At 33.3% G+C, this 17,714-nt stretch overlaps 1 protein-coding gene across 1 annotated transcript; it reads right to left on the reverse strand.

Moving 5' to 3' along the window:
* Positions 1–488: 488 nt before the first annotated feature.
* On the reverse strand, positions 489–9,747 carry l(3)77CDf (phosphatidylserine synthase 1 homolog l(3)77CDf). Its single transcript, XM_023166667.2, has 2 exons — positions 9,432–9,747; positions 489–1,787 (listed from the first exon to the last, which is right to left on the reverse strand). Exons 1-2 carry the CDS (start codon positions 9,599–9,601, stop codon positions 656–658), a joined length of 1,302 nt encoding a protein of 433 aa, XP_023022435.1. The 5' UTR covers positions 9,602–9,747; the 3' UTR covers positions 489–655.
* Positions 9,748–17,714: the final 7,967 nt, after the last annotated feature.

The following is a 17,714-nucleotide window of genomic DNA, read 5'->3' on the forward strand; positions in this document are numbered from 1 at the left end:
AAGTTCATCTGTAGATTGAACACATACTTGAACAAATCAAAACAATAAAACACATTATCTATTGGAAGATTTATTGTAATCTTTGGTAACATCAATTTTTAATCTATATTTACAAATGTGAAAAATGATCTAGCAATAAGTAACAAATAACTCTCATTTATCACAAATTACATAACTCCCAGCAGATAGGTCAACTTTGTCAATAACTTTGCTCTTCCTGACTGAATACATTGGCCTGAACCATTGAAATCATCAATATATGAACCAAGTGAATGCCTTAATATTTTTTTATAGAAATAACATAATCCTATCTGATGGGGGCATAGGTGTGTAACTGTGTAATCTCATAAAGTTTCCAAAAACATATCAACAATAATAAACAAATCGTTTAAGTTCATATGGCTTGCTAAAGGGACTAGAACAAGTGTGAATATCAATCGATGGAAACTTTTTAGATGTTGATAAAATGAGATTTTTAAGTGACAGATCAGCAAAATATCATAACACCAGAATTGAAAGGAAATATCGCCTAATATTTTTGTCATGAAAATATGTCTCAAGTACAAGCACAAGAAATTTAAATTGATCCTCAATCCAGTTGAAGTCATTAAAAATTTAACATATCAGTCCCCAAGGTTCATGTCTATCATATATTTCATTCATTTTTCACTCCAAATCCATTCTTATTTTGCATTTTGCTAGAAATCTTCATCTTTGAAGGGTTCCTTTCAAAATATTCTGGTATGTATTTATTATACAAAACACAACCAATCACACAACCAACTGACACTATAAACATAATGAACATCCAAATAATCAAATTAACCACTTGCGTCCTCTCAAACAGTGACTGTCCGTGTTTTATACAAATCAATGCCTCACATACCATTATACAACCAAACACCCAACACTGGGTACCTACTCTTTTACATGAAGTATCTGTTACATAGCAGTAGTACTGTCTCACAGATGGAGCCACTATAACCCCTACCAAAATCAACCGCCCTGTGACCAAGTAATGAGAAGGTGGCAATTCAAATACATGCTTGATAAAAAATGTGTTGAGTTCGATCACTTGCCAAAATACAACCAACTGACACAATGCAAATATTCTCATATAGGAACACTTTGGGTCTAACCATCTAACAGAAGTCCAGCTCTCAGGGGTAAATTGTAACATGGCTCGTTTGATTTTTCCCTTTGTACTATGGATATCTTTTATGCTAACCCATTTATATTCACGCATTTCAAGTTTTTTGCATAAGAACATTCCACACCAAATTCCACAACCGTTGCATATTAAGACATCTAAAATGAGTGCGTCCCACCAGCATTCAATGAAGTTTGGTAACAAGTGGGCAAAAGCTAGTTCTGTGATTTCCCACATACAACTTATTGCCCAAAGAATACCCATGTGTCTAATAAGAACAGCTTTGAACATCCATCCAAAAAAATGACCCACAGCAAAAACATCGACATGGCTCCAGATCCTTTCAACTGTTATGTCCGAACAGTTAACACCATATTCCTTATCCAAATCTATACTGAAGTTTTTCAATGAAGGGTCCATCCAAAAAAGAACATTCCTGACTGTCTTGTAGTCTTGGAAAAGTACAAAAAGGCAAACCAATAAGTAGATCACACTCAAACCAAATACCACTCGCCATACTGCTGGGTGGGGGCGGATAAAGGGTCCATTTGGAAATGCCAAGACTGATATTATAAGGAAAAAATAGCAGCACACCTTCAGGCCTGTCCAGATGTTGTTTTCAATGTTATCTGTGTCTCTGAAATTAGAAAAAGTTACCCAATATCTGAAGGTTTGACATATATGATAATATAATGAATTTATCGAGGTGTCAATTAAACTATGCAACACCAATCAATTTGAAAAGTAGATACAAATTCTGTTACTCAATGTAGCAGAAGTATTTCAGTTAGAAATTGAAACGGGGATAATTTTTAGGTTTGAAATACCTTTTAAATTCATATTCAAAAGAGTTATTAGTAATTGTAGTAATTAAATAATTAATTAAATTAGTTCCGGAAAAGTAATACTCATTTTCAAAAAAAGGGAACCAACATCAATGGAAAATTATTGCCTTATTTGGTAGCTTGTGAACTTTCTAAAGTATATATGCTTTTCTTGAACGCTTCTGTTCATTTTTAAATAAACAATTCATTTCAGGTCAAATGCACCATGGATTTCAATAAAAACAACAAATACGGCAATATTTTCATTATTAAATAAAATTCTGGGATATGTTAATGGAGGGGAAAGCCCAGCCGTGATTTTTTGTGATTTTAATAGCCGGTCGGTCGGTAGCCGGGCGGTTCAATGTGGGTGCTTTGTTCACTCAGTCAATCGGCCGATTTGTGAGTCGATGGTTCAAGTCCCAGGTTGAACGCTAGATTCTCACTTGCTATCGTCCAACCCGTGTTGAGAATCATACGTTAAAAGGTAAGACCTCGTTAGTCCTTAGCTCGCACAAGTTTCGACTTATGAGGGTTGTCGTTCGTAGGGGGTGCGATAGCTGATTAACGGAAAAAACATTCTAAACATATTTTAATATGAATGTGTTGATCATAACAAATGCAAAATTAAAAATGTATGGTATAAGAGGGGTTCTTTGCAGTTGGATGACTTCATTTCTTGAAAGTAGAAAACAATTTCTGTCAATACAATAAATGAAATTTATAGTCAATTTTGAGTTTCTGAATCTAAGTATGGTACCACAGGGTTCAATAATAACCCCTCTGCTGTGTATCCTCTATGTAAATGATATCATATCAGTAGTTACCATTCGTGTAGATGACTTTTCACAAGTAATATCTGCACCAGATACAAAATAGTAGAATAGTAATTTGAATATCATATTACTTCAATAACAACGATTTATTATTGAATGCAGAGAAAAAATAAGTAAGATCGTCTCTGTATTATTAATTTCATGATAAAACGTCATTCTTATAAAAAATTTGCATCTTCTAGGAAATAGGATCGAGATCGGATGTACAGGGTGTTAGTAAAGTAATGAAGCCTGAAAGTGTTTCATGAGAAAAGTAGGTACCATTGTTATTTTACACAAAGTTTTGTAAAATGATGAGTGATGTTTATAATCAAAAATAAGGCATGAATTCAAGTTTTCAGACCAAAATTCAAATTTTCACATTTACATTAATCATATAGTTTATACGATTATTGGCAGCATTTCACAAAAAAATCAAGAATGTCGTTTCAGCAAAAGTTTCCATATAATTTATGTAAAATTGACCCTAAGTGGTTCATCTTGATTTTTTGTGGAATTCTGCAAATAACCGCAAAAAGAAATAATCACATAAACCACTACCACAGCAAAAAGTTTAAAATTACAGTCTTGTATTTTTCATTATCCTCTGAAGGAAACTTGTCGAATGATAAGCAACTATCGCGATCGCTATTATTCAAAGTAATAATCAATGGTTCAATTACAATGTTCATTTTAGTGTCGAGATCCCACATTTTGTCTTCTTCTTTTATTGTATGTCTAATGCATTTTTACCATGACTCGGATATGACATTTTCCATTGCAGTAGCTAGTAGGCTTTTTACCTTATCCATTTTAAAAGTCGAGTTTTCCCTCGTCACTTTGGTAAGGGGGGTGGCGGTGTACAATTATGTTCCTCTCACGAGCTTGCAATATCGAGTAATTGGACTTTTTACATATCATTTTCTTATGGTAAATATTTTTGAGGCAGCCAGTTTATGATATCAGTTTTTTTCCAGGCACTTCTTGGTGACTGCTCCAATGGGAAATGTTCCTCAATTTGAGTTATTACAGCAAATGCAAGTTTGAACAAAATAAAGTTGAGTTTAATTCACGAGTTTTTAAAATTCACTTCGAAAAGTATTCAAATTGATGTTTCAAATGTTGGGTTTTAATTTTTGAAGGGATTTGTTTCTAATTCACATATTGGCAACAATATCAAGATAAAATAATTTATACGTACCTAGATATTCTACTTTAAAAAAGAAAAATTATTTTTACAAATCAACAATTAAGGCAAAATATAAATTATAGTTCAATATCACCTCCAAAAGCCACATAAACAACAGTTGTTTTGTTATTTATTTATATAGAGGAAGATAGGTTAGGTGCACAAAATTTCACATGTCACAGAATGTCTCGGAACTCGGAACATAAGTAAACAGAACAGGACGCCTCTGAAATGTGTCATCTTTGTTTGTCTCATACAGATTCATTGTCCCCTATTAGCTATGACCGATGTTGCCAAATGGTGAAATATAAACGAATCCCGTTAAATGTTGAATGCATTATTTCATTCCTCTTTTTTAAGTATTTAAATAATTTTTTAAAGAAAAAGGTTGAAATGATAAGTTTAAAATGCGTTGTTTTAAAGCTCTTTTATGAAAACTAATTGATTTTCGTCAGGAGGAACATTCCCCATTGTCTGCTGTATTATGAGGCATTGTCATCGACAATGATAGAGTTTGGTTCAAGGTTTGGTAAAATCTTGAAAAACCAACTTTTGCACGTCGATGTCCTCGTGGTAGTCGCTAGTTTTCTTGGATTTGAAGAGTAACAGCAGTTTTCAAAAAAAACCTGAATTGCTGCCTATATGAGTTATTATGAGCCTCCGTCCTTTGTCAACTGGCGTTTTAATGGTGTTGAGAGGCATTCAATAAAAGTTTGTCGGCAACTTTTTGTTTCTAAATCTTGTCATACTTTTGAAACAGTATGGCCTTGATTCAACCAAGTCTCATCTAGATAATAAATCTTTCTACCTTCAAGACGATACTATCGGATTTTTTTCAAGTAATTTCTCCGCCACAAAACAATTTCTTCTCTTTCTATAAGAGCACTCTTCCTACCTCTTTTCATAAATTTATTTTTCATTCGCTTCAATGTGTGCAACAAAACACGTTGTGATATTTTGGGCATCGATTCATTAAAACTTATTTTGGCTGCGACTTTTTTTTGGAGTTTGGGATTTCATTTAGGAAAAAGAATAAATGGAATTTCCTAAGAATAGCATATTTGGTGCAATCATCAAGCTGATTTTTTTTTCTTTCTCTAGTTTCAATGTCTTTAGATTATCACGTTTACCTTCAATTTCTTCAAAGGTTTTAAGAATTCTGTGAACACTTCTCGTCGACACTTTAGTTAAATCACTACACATATTAATTACGTCATTATGCAACATTTTAGCTTTGACTGCTTTCACTTTCCACATTGCTCACAATTCATAGCACAAAATTAAACTGATTCATAATTACATTGCCCTTGTTTCAGCCCTCCAATGAATCCCTTGGTTTTTACCTGATATAATTTTTTTTTCATTTACTGCTAATCTTTTTCCTAGAAATGTAGGTACTTTATATTGTGAAGTTATTATTACTTCTAAGAAATGGATTAAATTTATAGAAATTGTATTATTCCACTTTTATACAAAAATATCAATATTTATTATATTATTATTGAAAAAGGTATTTCCAAATTCCAAATACAGTTTTATAACAGAAATTCCAAAACTGTTACCAGTGTTGAAACAGACCTATAGTCCGTTCATAATTTGTTGATAGCTCACTGCAAGTTTGACCCTCATTAGAGAACTGAAATACAGAGAGGACAGCTAATATGATATAATAACAAAAACCAAACTAAAACTGGCAGTTTAAGATGTTTTCGACTAACCCACCTTGTATCTGAAGAAATACAATACAGCTATAAAAGTTTTAATCCGATTATGTAGGTATTTTGAATGGAAATGAGTGACCAGTGTCATAGAGTATATGATTAAAACATTAGTTACTTTAAATAAATAAATATATTAATATTCTTAAACTGTAGGTACTGTAAACTGTATTTTTATTTTAAAAAAATTTCTTTATTTTATTCAAAAATAATAAGTTACTTGCAATTTGTAAAAGATACATTTATTTAATTAATACCTTTTTTAAATGATATAAACTACGATTACTTACAAAACTATTCAAATTCAAAATAAACAGGATCATCTTCGGAATCCGAGTCGTCTTGCAGGTTAATAATTAGCGGTTGTGTCTCTACAGTCGCATCAATTATATTGTCAAGATCCCACATTTTTTGTTCTTCTTCTATTGCATGTCTTACTGCATCTCGCCAATTTTGTTCTGTAATATGTTGTAAAGACTCATATTACAATTCACGTACAGCTTGTATTTTATATGACGTATTTTTTCTAGCCACATAGCTTTTCATTTGTGCCCAAATGAGTTCAATTGGATTTAATTCGCAGTGGTAGGGTGGAAGTCTAAGGACTGTGATGTTTCGTCTTTCCGCCATTTTGTCAACTACGTATTTCTTGAACTTAGATTTGTGTTGCCGGGCAATTTTTAAAAGTTCTGCTTTAACCATTCCATCTTCATAAGGCAGGGACTTATTCCGCAGCCAGTCAATGATATCCTGTTTCTTCCACGCAGTCGTTGGAAGTCTTTCAACTAGTCGTGAATGATGAGGTGCATTATCTAATACTATAATTGAGTTTGGTGGTATATGTTCAATCATCTGCTCAAAATACTCTTCGAAAACATCAGCTGTCATCTCCTCGTGATAGTCTTTTGTGCTTTTGATTTCAAATTCCAACAAACCATGCTTAGCAAATCCTTTTTCACTGCCAATGTGAGAAACTATTAATCTACTGCCTTTACCAGAGGGTGGGGAAATACCAGTAGACCAACCTTCCATAAAGGCTTGCCTAGAGCTTGATATATTTTTATCTGTCCAAATTTTTGTGAGAGTATGACCTGCGTTTACCCACGTTTCGTCCTGATAGTAAATTGGCCTTCCTTCAGCCCGAAATTTTCGTATAGATCTTAGATACTTTCTTCTCCAACATATTATCTCTTCCCGGTCAATCAAAAGTGATTTTCGGTCTGATTTCTCCCACCGGAAATTTAATTCTTTTAAAACTTGCCACAATTTGGTTCGTCCGACATGAGGCAAATCCGGGTCGTCTCAAACTTCTTGTAAAATTTTGTTTAAGTTGGGTATTTCTTTTTTGTAAAAAAATTCGTGAATTTTCCTTCGAATACCATTTTTGGCAAATTCATCAATTTCAATAGGTTTTCTCCCCCTCTTTAAGTATTCGTTTGTATTTGGGTTAGCTATACTTTTTTTTTTCTTTCTGATAGGAACCTATATATTGTTGATTCCCCTACGCCCGTCATGTTGGCACAACTCTTGATTATGTTCTGAACAGTGTTTGTGGGATTCTGAGAAACCAGAGCATCGTGAACGTTCAAAATAATAGTCTTCTCTCTTGGTGAATAGACAGACTTACTGACTGTACGCAACAGTACCGGTGTAAAACTTGATGATGTTGATGATGATGACGAAGCCATCGCAAGCAATCAAACAAAACAAGCAGGAACGAAAGGTACGTATATGTTTGTAGGAATATGAAAAAAAGTTACTCACGCACTGCACAAAATTCGCAAAATAAATATTAGAGACGTTAATTACTGCCGTAGACGTCGAAACACCAACGAGCCGTAAATTAAATGCGATTAAAAAATGTACTGAACCAAAAATTATTTTCGTTCGTAACAACTTCACCCTTTCAAGGCAAGTTTCGAATATAAACTGAAGCTTTATATTTAATGAATAAACACCTCAGGAACCTCCGCCTATGATTTTACGAGTTTTACGACCGTTTTATGACTTGGGCCCTCATTTTGTGCTATCGACAAATTATGAACGGACTATATATCTTTATAACTTAATTATAATAACAAATCAAAGAAAAAATATGTTGACCTAAGGTTGCTCAGCTGATGGACCAATATTCATATCTCTCTCTGTCTTACAGCAAATTTAATCTGCCATTCTTTTTTCTGCCCCACAAACATCTCTATGTACGCAATGTTGCCATTTATAAATTTTTGTCACAGAATATAATTCAATTTTTTTGTATTCATTTAATACATGAATGCTGAATACATTTCATTAGAAGATGACAAAATATATAGAATATTTTTGTTTCAAAGCAATTTTTCTGAGAATTTAGTGCCTACTATTATGTAATTTTAGTAAAGTTTAACTGACTTTTGAGTCTATGATTTTCCCATGCCAGCCCTTATATATTTATGGTAGTTTACAGTAGTAACAAATGGAAATAATAATAATAATTTTATTAACCATTTTCGGTACATAAAGTACATATGGTAAGTCAATAATTGTACTATATGTTATATACATATTAAGAATGAAAATAATAATTAGTCATACTTGAATAACAAATTAAATAATAAAGATAAAATATAAGTATAAAAACATAAAACACGACCCCTAATATACAAATGCTACAATTTAATATATTATATTACATTGGGAATTATTCCCAGGAATTATTACTCCAATAGTCTTTTAAACTGTAAAAACATTTTCTATTAATAGTTTCCTATTATTCTTAAAAATTTTATGTGATTTTGACTCCTTGATTGAATCAGGTAATTTATTGTAAAGTGAGATGGCATTGTATATTGGAAAATTTATAAATTTATTTGATTTGTGCGAGGGTATCCTTAACATACCACCATGATGTGTATGATATGAATGGAAGCATTCGTTTCAAAAGATGCAAGATTATTTCTTACATAAGTCACACATTTGAATGTATGTATGAATGGAACTGATAATATATTTTCCCTTAAAAGAATAGGTTTGCAGCTATCACGACAATCCATATTAAAAATCAGTCTTATAATGCGCTTTTGGAAAACAAATATTCTATCTCAAGATCTCTATCATATCCCCATGACATTATATTTAAGGAAATATGCAGATATGCCATTGCAAAATATATACTTAAGACATTTTTGTTATTTACAAGCAATTTCATTTGCTCAATCGCAAAGAATACTACATTAAGTTTCTTGCAAACCCCATCAATATGTAAATCCCAATTTAAAGATTCATCTAACATGGTTCCTAGAAATTTAACATCATGTGACATCGTTATTCCATCAGTAATGTAAACTCCATCTGGAATATTATTTTTTCTGTTATAAAATTTCATCGAAACAGATTTGGAGGTATTTAATATCAAATGATGGCATTCACACCATGACCATGAAACCTTACGACTTGAAACTTTTGATTCCTGATCAACTGGGATAAAATACAACCAATTATTTTTGTATGTACTAATTAGAAACTACAACCGGAAACTACATTAATTCGATGGGACAATGTAGCTTGTTCAGCAAAAATCAGCAAAGTTCTGTTAAGAATAAATTACATCCTGTCAAATATAAATATGAAGTAAGGAATACCTAAAGTGGTTGCTTTATAAAACCACCATCATTTTATGGTATATTCTTATTTAGTGAATGATAACTTAAGTCTATCAAGAAAAATTCAAATTATATTAAGGGTAGTTCAACTTACCTAACAAAGGCAAAGTAAATGACAAATCCAATAGACAACACTAAAAGTGATATGGTGTGAGGCTTGTAAAAAAAATGTAAAGAAATATCATCCACTGGCTTCTCGTTGATAGTATTAAAACTATCAAACCTCGTCCTCGTCGAGGTAGTTTTTGGTTGAATGCTATTCATGTTTTCTGAAAGTACATGTGGTTTCTGAAATCTTGACCAGGATAATGTTGGCCCTTGACTGTTAATAAAATAAAACTGTTTTAGATAGTTGAAAAGGTCATTACAACAACCCAAATCATAGACCAACAATAATCATTGATCTTTGACTTTTGAATGAATTTTAGATGAATGAAATGATAGATATGTAATCACATATGACACAATCACAGACTTATAACTTCCAGTGTTGCCAACCAATTGAGGCGCAAGCCCCTACGCTAATATAGAAAGTCTTCTATCAAGACAAAAATTCGGACTCTGTGACACCTTGATAAAACGAGAGGAAAGTTGATTATTTCATCCTTTTTATCAAGTAAACCAACATTTAGTAAAAAATGTAAAAGTATAAAAAATTTGTGAATAGATAATTATGCACTTGGGTACATTTGAAATGTTTTTTTTTGAGAAATTCACCGAGAGGATTTTTAGATCGAGAATTCATTCAGAAATCTGCAAAATTTATGTTCGAACATTATTACAAGTTGAAAACATTAAGCGCCAACACTAAACATACAATTCCATTTAATGCGAAATGAAATTTGAATCGTAATCAATAGTAAATTTCATTAATTTTTTAGGTAACTTCTGATTTCATCGAAGTTAAAAAATTGTCTGAAAACGATATTGAAAGGTGCCAGAGTGCTAGTTGTTTTGTTTTGAACGAGCATACATATTTGGGGCAAAATATGTGGTATGTATATGTCATTAAAGGGTATTGAAGGAAATTGGTACAATAAAAAACAAGATCAAAAGTTCATTTGTAAGACAAATAAAGAGCTATGGACGAAATCTTGAATATCATTGAGATCATATCGGTCTGTACACATTTATGTTATAGTTTATAATTATTGTTTATTTCCTTACTATAAACATATATGTTTATATACTTTAGCTAAATCTATCTATATAGTACATTAAATGTGGGTTACATTACAAAAAAATAAATGAATGAAATTAATTTCGAAAAAAAATCAAAAAAGAAATTCCGTAAGATCCTGGACGCTGAATCCTTCGTAAACGCAGGAATCTCATATCCCTAGAGGAGCGATATTTAGATCGGATGGTCGTAGTTGTACCTTTGCGGTGGATGTGATATCGCGAAGGAGTGTTCTGAGGAGAATATTAAACTCAGAGCTCGATCTAGGGGGGGAGCAAACCGGGCAATTGCCCGGGACGGCAAAATTGCAAAATTGAGGGAGGCTCGGCGGCGAAAATTTGAAAGATGGTTAAAAAAAAACACCCTACACAAAAGTTGTTAGAATATAATATATTACTATTGACATCACTGAAATTTCACATCATATTTTAGTAGATCACAAAAATAAAATGTGGTCACACTGCGTCCTTCAAGCTGTGCTGGATTTGAATAAATATCTTAAAACGAAACTTATTTTGTTTCATTAATATCGCCAGGAAAAATTTGTCTTTTTATAGGTTTTTTTATAGGAATAACGCATGGGTAAAAGGCGGCAAATATTATTTTGCCCGGAGCGGCGAAATAGCTGGATCGGGCGCTGATTAAACTCATCCACACTAGAAATTCGAGCCACTGAATGTCAAGTGTTGCTAGATTATGGTGAACTGCCAATTACAAACCAAGAATATTTGAATCACATTCGGTTTCGTTCAAGTGAAATTATGAGGCATATTGACACTGACAAAAATAGTTTGTATGGTGATTTCAGTTCACGTACTGATAAGGGTTATCATTATACTTCAGCTTTGGCTGGTTTTGACTGGTTCATATTAACCAATGTAAACACTATACCGTAAACTATCTTTTCAAAACAAAACAGCGAGTTTCTATCAAAATATATTCACCAAATTAATTTAACAAAACTAACAATCTCTGTTCGCAACAACGATCTGCATATGACTAACTTCACCCAAAATAATAACGATTGAAAAACCCACACTTCTTTCATACAATAAGTAACACTATGAATCATGTCTATCCGAATCATGGGATGCAAAAACTCTTCTCGCACGATAGTCGGTTACACCAACATATTGGTGATCAGAGCTTCGATACAGCACTTGCAGTTTCATCATGGAATAAAGCTGTGAAAAAGCTATAAATCAAAACCTATTGTCGATTCTATAATGGTTTTTGATATCATAAAGCCAATACAGATTTCACAAGTACTGGAGTTAGGAATGTGAAAACAAACAAAAATATATGTGAAAAAAGTATTGACAATTCACTTGTAGAACATTGAGAGATACGTATGAACATTAGTAATAGGTTATATCACATCTTAAAAGTTAAAAGTTCAACTCCTGAACACAAAGTACGAGTACGAGAAATAGAAATCTATGAGATTGATGAAATGGTTTTGAGATATGATTGTGTTGCATCTGAAGGTAGGTATATTTACTATAAGTGGCAATAACTCCGCTGATTATATAACTTCATTTCAGTGGTCATTTCGAAAAACATTTTTATTAGGGCGGTGTAAACATAGTTATTTTCTCCCTTCTTATAGGTTGATTTTTGAAAAATACGTTTTAAAGAGTCCGTTTTATTCAAAAAACCCGTGTAAGAGGTATCGAGTTAAGACTGAATATTAAAAAAATCCCATGAGAACAGGGCCGGATTAAGTCCGGAGGCCCTGGAGCAATAAAGGAGTGGAGGCCCCTGGCGGAATGAAGGAGTGAAGGCCCCTGGCGCAATGAAGGATTGGAGGCCATTCAAAAGTATTTTTTATAAAAGTTAAACTTAAACTCCCCTATAAGAAAATTGAAACAAATTCAAAAAAAGGTAAGCGGTCGAAAATCGAATAGTGTCGTTCAAAAATTTCCATTCAAGTGATTTCCTGAGTTTTTAAAATTTTGAGCCCAAAGAAGTGGAATGTTGTAAGTATGACCTACAGACTACACCGTTTCACGGATTTGTTTACTTATTTAATTTTTCTTCATCTGATAGGTACAAATTACAAATAACACACAAAAAAAGTATTGCCACTGAAATTCTCAATCAAATCAACCATTGATAAAAAATGCAAACTTTGATATATCTTTCTGATATATCAATAACAATATTATTATATGTTTGTGCAAGTATTCTCTGTAAAAATGCAAAAAAATGTTTGGGAAGAAGAACGTAAAAGTTGCTGACCTATCAAATTTTGGATGTTTTTTCACCTTTATTGTGGAGGTCTCTTTCCTGTGGAGGCCCTAGTCAGTAGCCCCACTTCCCCTTTCTTAAATTCGGCCAAGCATTTGAATAAACAATGCAAGTTCAAGAGTCGATTGGTTGTATTTTGTTATTATACTAGGTATTGGTTTTGGCGTCAACTGCATATCAGCTGATACGAAAAAGAATACTTTGACCACGTCACTGAAGATGATTGTCGCAGTTGCAGTTACAGCGTTTGGAGATTGTAACCAAAGAAGACCACGGCAAAACCCGGTAACCAACCAAAACAATCTGTATAATATTAAGGAACTTGTTTTATCGAAATCAATAGTTCAAAACCTTTTTTATGCTTGCTCAAAATTCGAAGGGATGATTTCTACACATTTTGATGTTATGTAGTTTCCAATTGTACCTAGCAATTCCATGGTGATTGTAGAATGATTCGCTAAATACGGATAAATGTAAGGTCATGTCATACAGTTTAAAAACGAACATCTTGATCTGTGATTATTCGATAGAAAACGTTTACCTGGTGAGACCAGAAACATTTACTGATCTTGGCGTCACATTTGACACTGCACTATCATTTAATTGGCATATCGATAATGTTGTAACCTTCTCCTGTCGTTTATACGGAATAATTGCACATAACAGTAGTGATTTCAAAGAAACTTCGACCTTAAAAACTCTACCTATTCTATGCTTTCATAAGATAAAGGTTAGAATACGCGTCAGTTATGTGGAGCCCATTTTATCAATATCATACAGATAGAATAGAAGCAATTCAACGACTATTTTCAAAACTGTTAAGCCTAAATACTGATGTCATTTATCCTCCAATACGAACAACCTAGGTACTCTGAATTGCTACAAAAGCATACATTTTCCAGTCTCGAAAAAAGGCGTGAATATTAGAGTGTTGTACTAACCTATAAAATTATCATAGGCTTAGTTGACTGCCCAACATTACTGGAAAAGTTTAATATTTGCATTTCTAGAATCTGTTCCAGACACCCGAGTACTTTCTATATAAAAACATCTCACACCTGGAGAATTCTCCAATCCATACCATGTGTAAAATAACAAACTCTGTTAGCGATAATTTAGATATATTCAGTTGCAAATTGTCAGATATAAAATCCCACTTCCCTAAATGATTGTTTTGTCACCTGTTATAAATATAAAATGCGTAGTCTTTATAGTCACTAGTTTGTATTGTTTGTAGACTTTAGTCACTTGTTTGTAATATATTTATTATACTCTGTTAGTTCCTGCTCTGTAATTGGGCTATGTCCTGTAAAGGATTGTATTACAAATAAATAAATAAATAACTCGAGAACGGTTATAATTAAGTACATAGTACCTTATATGAAATGATATTATTTTTTTCGAACTCATTTAAAAGTGTAACGAAATACAGGGTGTCTCTTTAAAAAAACACAACTTTGATTTGTGAAATTTTTTGAGCCACCCTGCAGACTTAAAAAAAATCCTTCTGAAGCCTCAGTCATACATATGAAGAAATGGAGAAATTCCCGAAAAAAATCAATGGTTTGGGTTACAGGGACCGTGTCGTATGGGGTGCCCCACCCTGTATATACCCACTCTGTAGTGATGCTATTGCTTAGTCATATGGCTGAGCTTCTTGATCTAAATTTCCGGATGTTGATTTTCTGATGCTGCCAAGTCTGTTAGACTTCTTGTACATTATGATGCATTAGGTGTTCCCTAGACTTTTTATGGTTCTGTGCTTGATTGAAATTGATGGGCTCTTCTGAGGGTAAATTGGACCGATTGTGAGAGCTTCTGTGATGTCATCAAATTGCTCTTTTTCCTTCGCAATCGGTGTCAAGTTGTAGTAGTTCAGGAAGTAGTAAATACTAGTTGAGATTCTGGCCTTTTCCGGTTTTAGGAAAATAATTCCCGGGATGTCTTTGAGATTTTGGGATGTGTTTTAAATTCTTACCGTGAACAGTAATATAGGATGTGGCGATACTGTTCCTTTATTATTAGATTCAACTATACGTGCTAAAAATCTAGATAGGTGTTATTTCAAACACCTGTTGTTTTGGTATAAATTTGAATTTGAAATTTGATAGGCTACATATAGTGATGTCAGTCTTTCGTTTATTTATACCTAGTCCTTCCTTTCAGTTTGACAGCTTTTTTATTGATTTTTTGGTGGACGGCTTTTGTTTTATATCGGCGTTGTTGCATGTAGTTGTTCAGTATAATACTTTCGATGTCAATATCGAAGGTGTCTTAACTCTCAAAACTTCCTTTGAGAACATCGATGGGCTCTGTCGCGTTACTGAATGGATTTTGTTGTTATAACCTAATAGTGCACAGATCATATGTTCCTTGATGTTCACTTTGCAATAATAATCGAAGATGTTTTATAACGCTCGAGTGAAAACGTTCGATCATTCCGTTTGATTGTGGACTTTCCGGGGTAGTGTAGTGAATTGAAATTTTATGTGTATCCATAAATATTTGTACAAGGCCGTTTTTGAATTCGGTGCCACTATCGGAGACAATGATCTGTGGCAAGGCATGGTGAGTGACAAATATCAGCAATCATTTTATTATATTGGTACATTGGCCTCTTGTAATGGATAGGCAATATAGGCATGTCCATAATGAATTCCACAAAAATAAAACTGATGCCTGCGTTTCTGCTATTCACAAGTCAATAGAAGACAGCACATATAGCCACATTATAATAGAATGAATATCTTAAAATTGAAGCACAGAATTCAACTCCACTATGCAGTACTCATTTATAAAACTTGGAACACAACAATATCCCAAAGAAGTTTTCGTGAAAAGGTCTACTACAAAGAGTACACAATTAGTTGGAGCTCTATGTCATCCCTCGACATGAAACAACTTTCTTCAAGCATTATGTGTTTCTTATGTCGCGGTTGACCTTCTCAGTTAATGTAGCAACTCATTCCAGGAATTTATAGTCAATAAATTTCGTCAGAATTATAAATCGTTTTATTGATTATTATATTTGTTTATATATGCTCAGGTCCTGGCAGATTGTAATCAATAAGCTGAATAATGCTACTCATCTGCACCTTCATCTTCCTATATTCAAATTTGAATAAAACAAAGTGTGTATGTGGTATCATCGAAATTTTGTAGTCCTTTGTGTGTGAAACATAACATCGTTCAAATGTCCGCCACGGCTTCTCTAGGTGGAGCGCATCCGAAACGTCTAATTTTTCATAAATCAGGCATAAATCATGCTGAATTTGACCGATGGCATAGGTTATGTTGGCTTTGAGGACTGCTGTGGTTTGTGGCTTATTCGCATATACCTGCGACTTGAGAAAACACTACAATAAAAAGTCTCACGCTGTCAAATAGTACGATCTCGATGGCCAGTTCACATCACTTCGACGTAAGATGACAATGCCCTCAAATCGCTCAGAATACCAATATAGCATAATCTGTGTGGCACGAAACACCGTCCTGTTGAAACTACATGTCTTTGATGTCCAGATCATCCAATTCAAGCCAAAAGAAGTTGAAAATCACAGACCTATTGTGCTCGCCGTTGACAGTGTTGGCCTGGCCAACGTCGTTATTCTCAAAGAAATATGGACCGATGACACCGCCAGCCTAAAATCCACACCAAACAGTATGTTTTTTTCGGAATGCATTGGACGCTCTTGGATCTCACGTATCGTCCCAAATTCTACAATTTTGTCCCTGTTAAAAAATGTTATATATGTAGATATAAATTTTAATTTGATCTGCCTGTTTTGATATTTTCTTCGAGTTGATTATGAAAACTTCGTTTTTATTCTTGGTAAAATTGCTTTATAATGTTGTAATTCATCTGTGAAAATCTGATAAAATCTGTTTTTCCGTTAACCAGCCGTCGCTCCCCTATGAAAGACAACTCTCAGAAGTCGAAACTTGTGCGAGCTAAGGACTAACGAGGTTTCACCTTCTAAAGTGTGATTGCTATTCATTCACATTTATTCATATACTTCTTTTTTGTTGAATCTATGTAAAATCCATTCTGTTCGGGGTGGCCTGTAATTGGCCTCTATTAATGAGTTATGAATCTGGTCAACTGTGATGTTCGAAGGTATGGCTTATGGATCAGATTACGTACTTACTTAACAGGAAACGGTCATACGATTGACGCTCTTCTCAATAGTCATAGAAAAATAATTATATATATTATTACTGTCATACAGACCCGGATAGCAACCCACCGATAAGGTCAACTAAAATTAAGTTCGCAATATTTGAACCACGGGCCTCTAAGGTTACATGCCATACGACTCATGATGACAGGCTATATACGAGGGCATTTGACTTAGATGTGTAAGAATCGCCACTCGATATGTTGTATTCTAAACATTGATTAGCTGATGATTAGTGTTAAAATGTGCACTGATACAATTTGAAATGAATATAGTATATCTTGTCTATTCAGCTGCCGCCCTTTACAAAGGTCTTACCTTTTAATAAGCAATTTCTGATGCTATAATAATAATGAGATGAAATATCAATTAAAAGAAGTTATTACTCAATCTAAAACTTTTTCTTTTCTCAGAAAGAGATCTTTATTAAAGCCCTTATAGAAATCTATTATTCTATAATCATTGAATGTTATTTGTTACAATAAATCGAAAATGAGAATCTAGGAAGAATATTTTTTTAAATCAAATGAAATAACAAACTCAGTTACAACGCGATGTAGTAATGTAATGTTAATTATGCAAAAGTAGTAGATGTGGTATAGGTTGATGACAAAGTATTAGAACTATCTATAAAACAGCAACGATAGTTGCGTAATATTGTAGCCTATATGTGAAGTCAAAACTATGAATAACGCTATTGTACGAAAACTGTGGCGCGTACACCAGAAAAAAAGCATAGTTTTCATCACAGACTTATTTTTCACCTTCT

The sequence above is a fragment of the Leptinotarsa decemlineata genome, unplaced genomic scaffold (genome assembly GCF_025532065.1).
Source record: "Leptinotarsa decemlineata unplaced genomic scaffold, Ldec_3_MD MMD2_tig00000505_RagTag_RagTag, whole genome shotgun sequence".
Classification (NCBI taxonomy): Eukaryota; Metazoa; Arthropoda; class Insecta; order Coleoptera; family Chrysomelidae; genus Leptinotarsa; species Leptinotarsa decemlineata.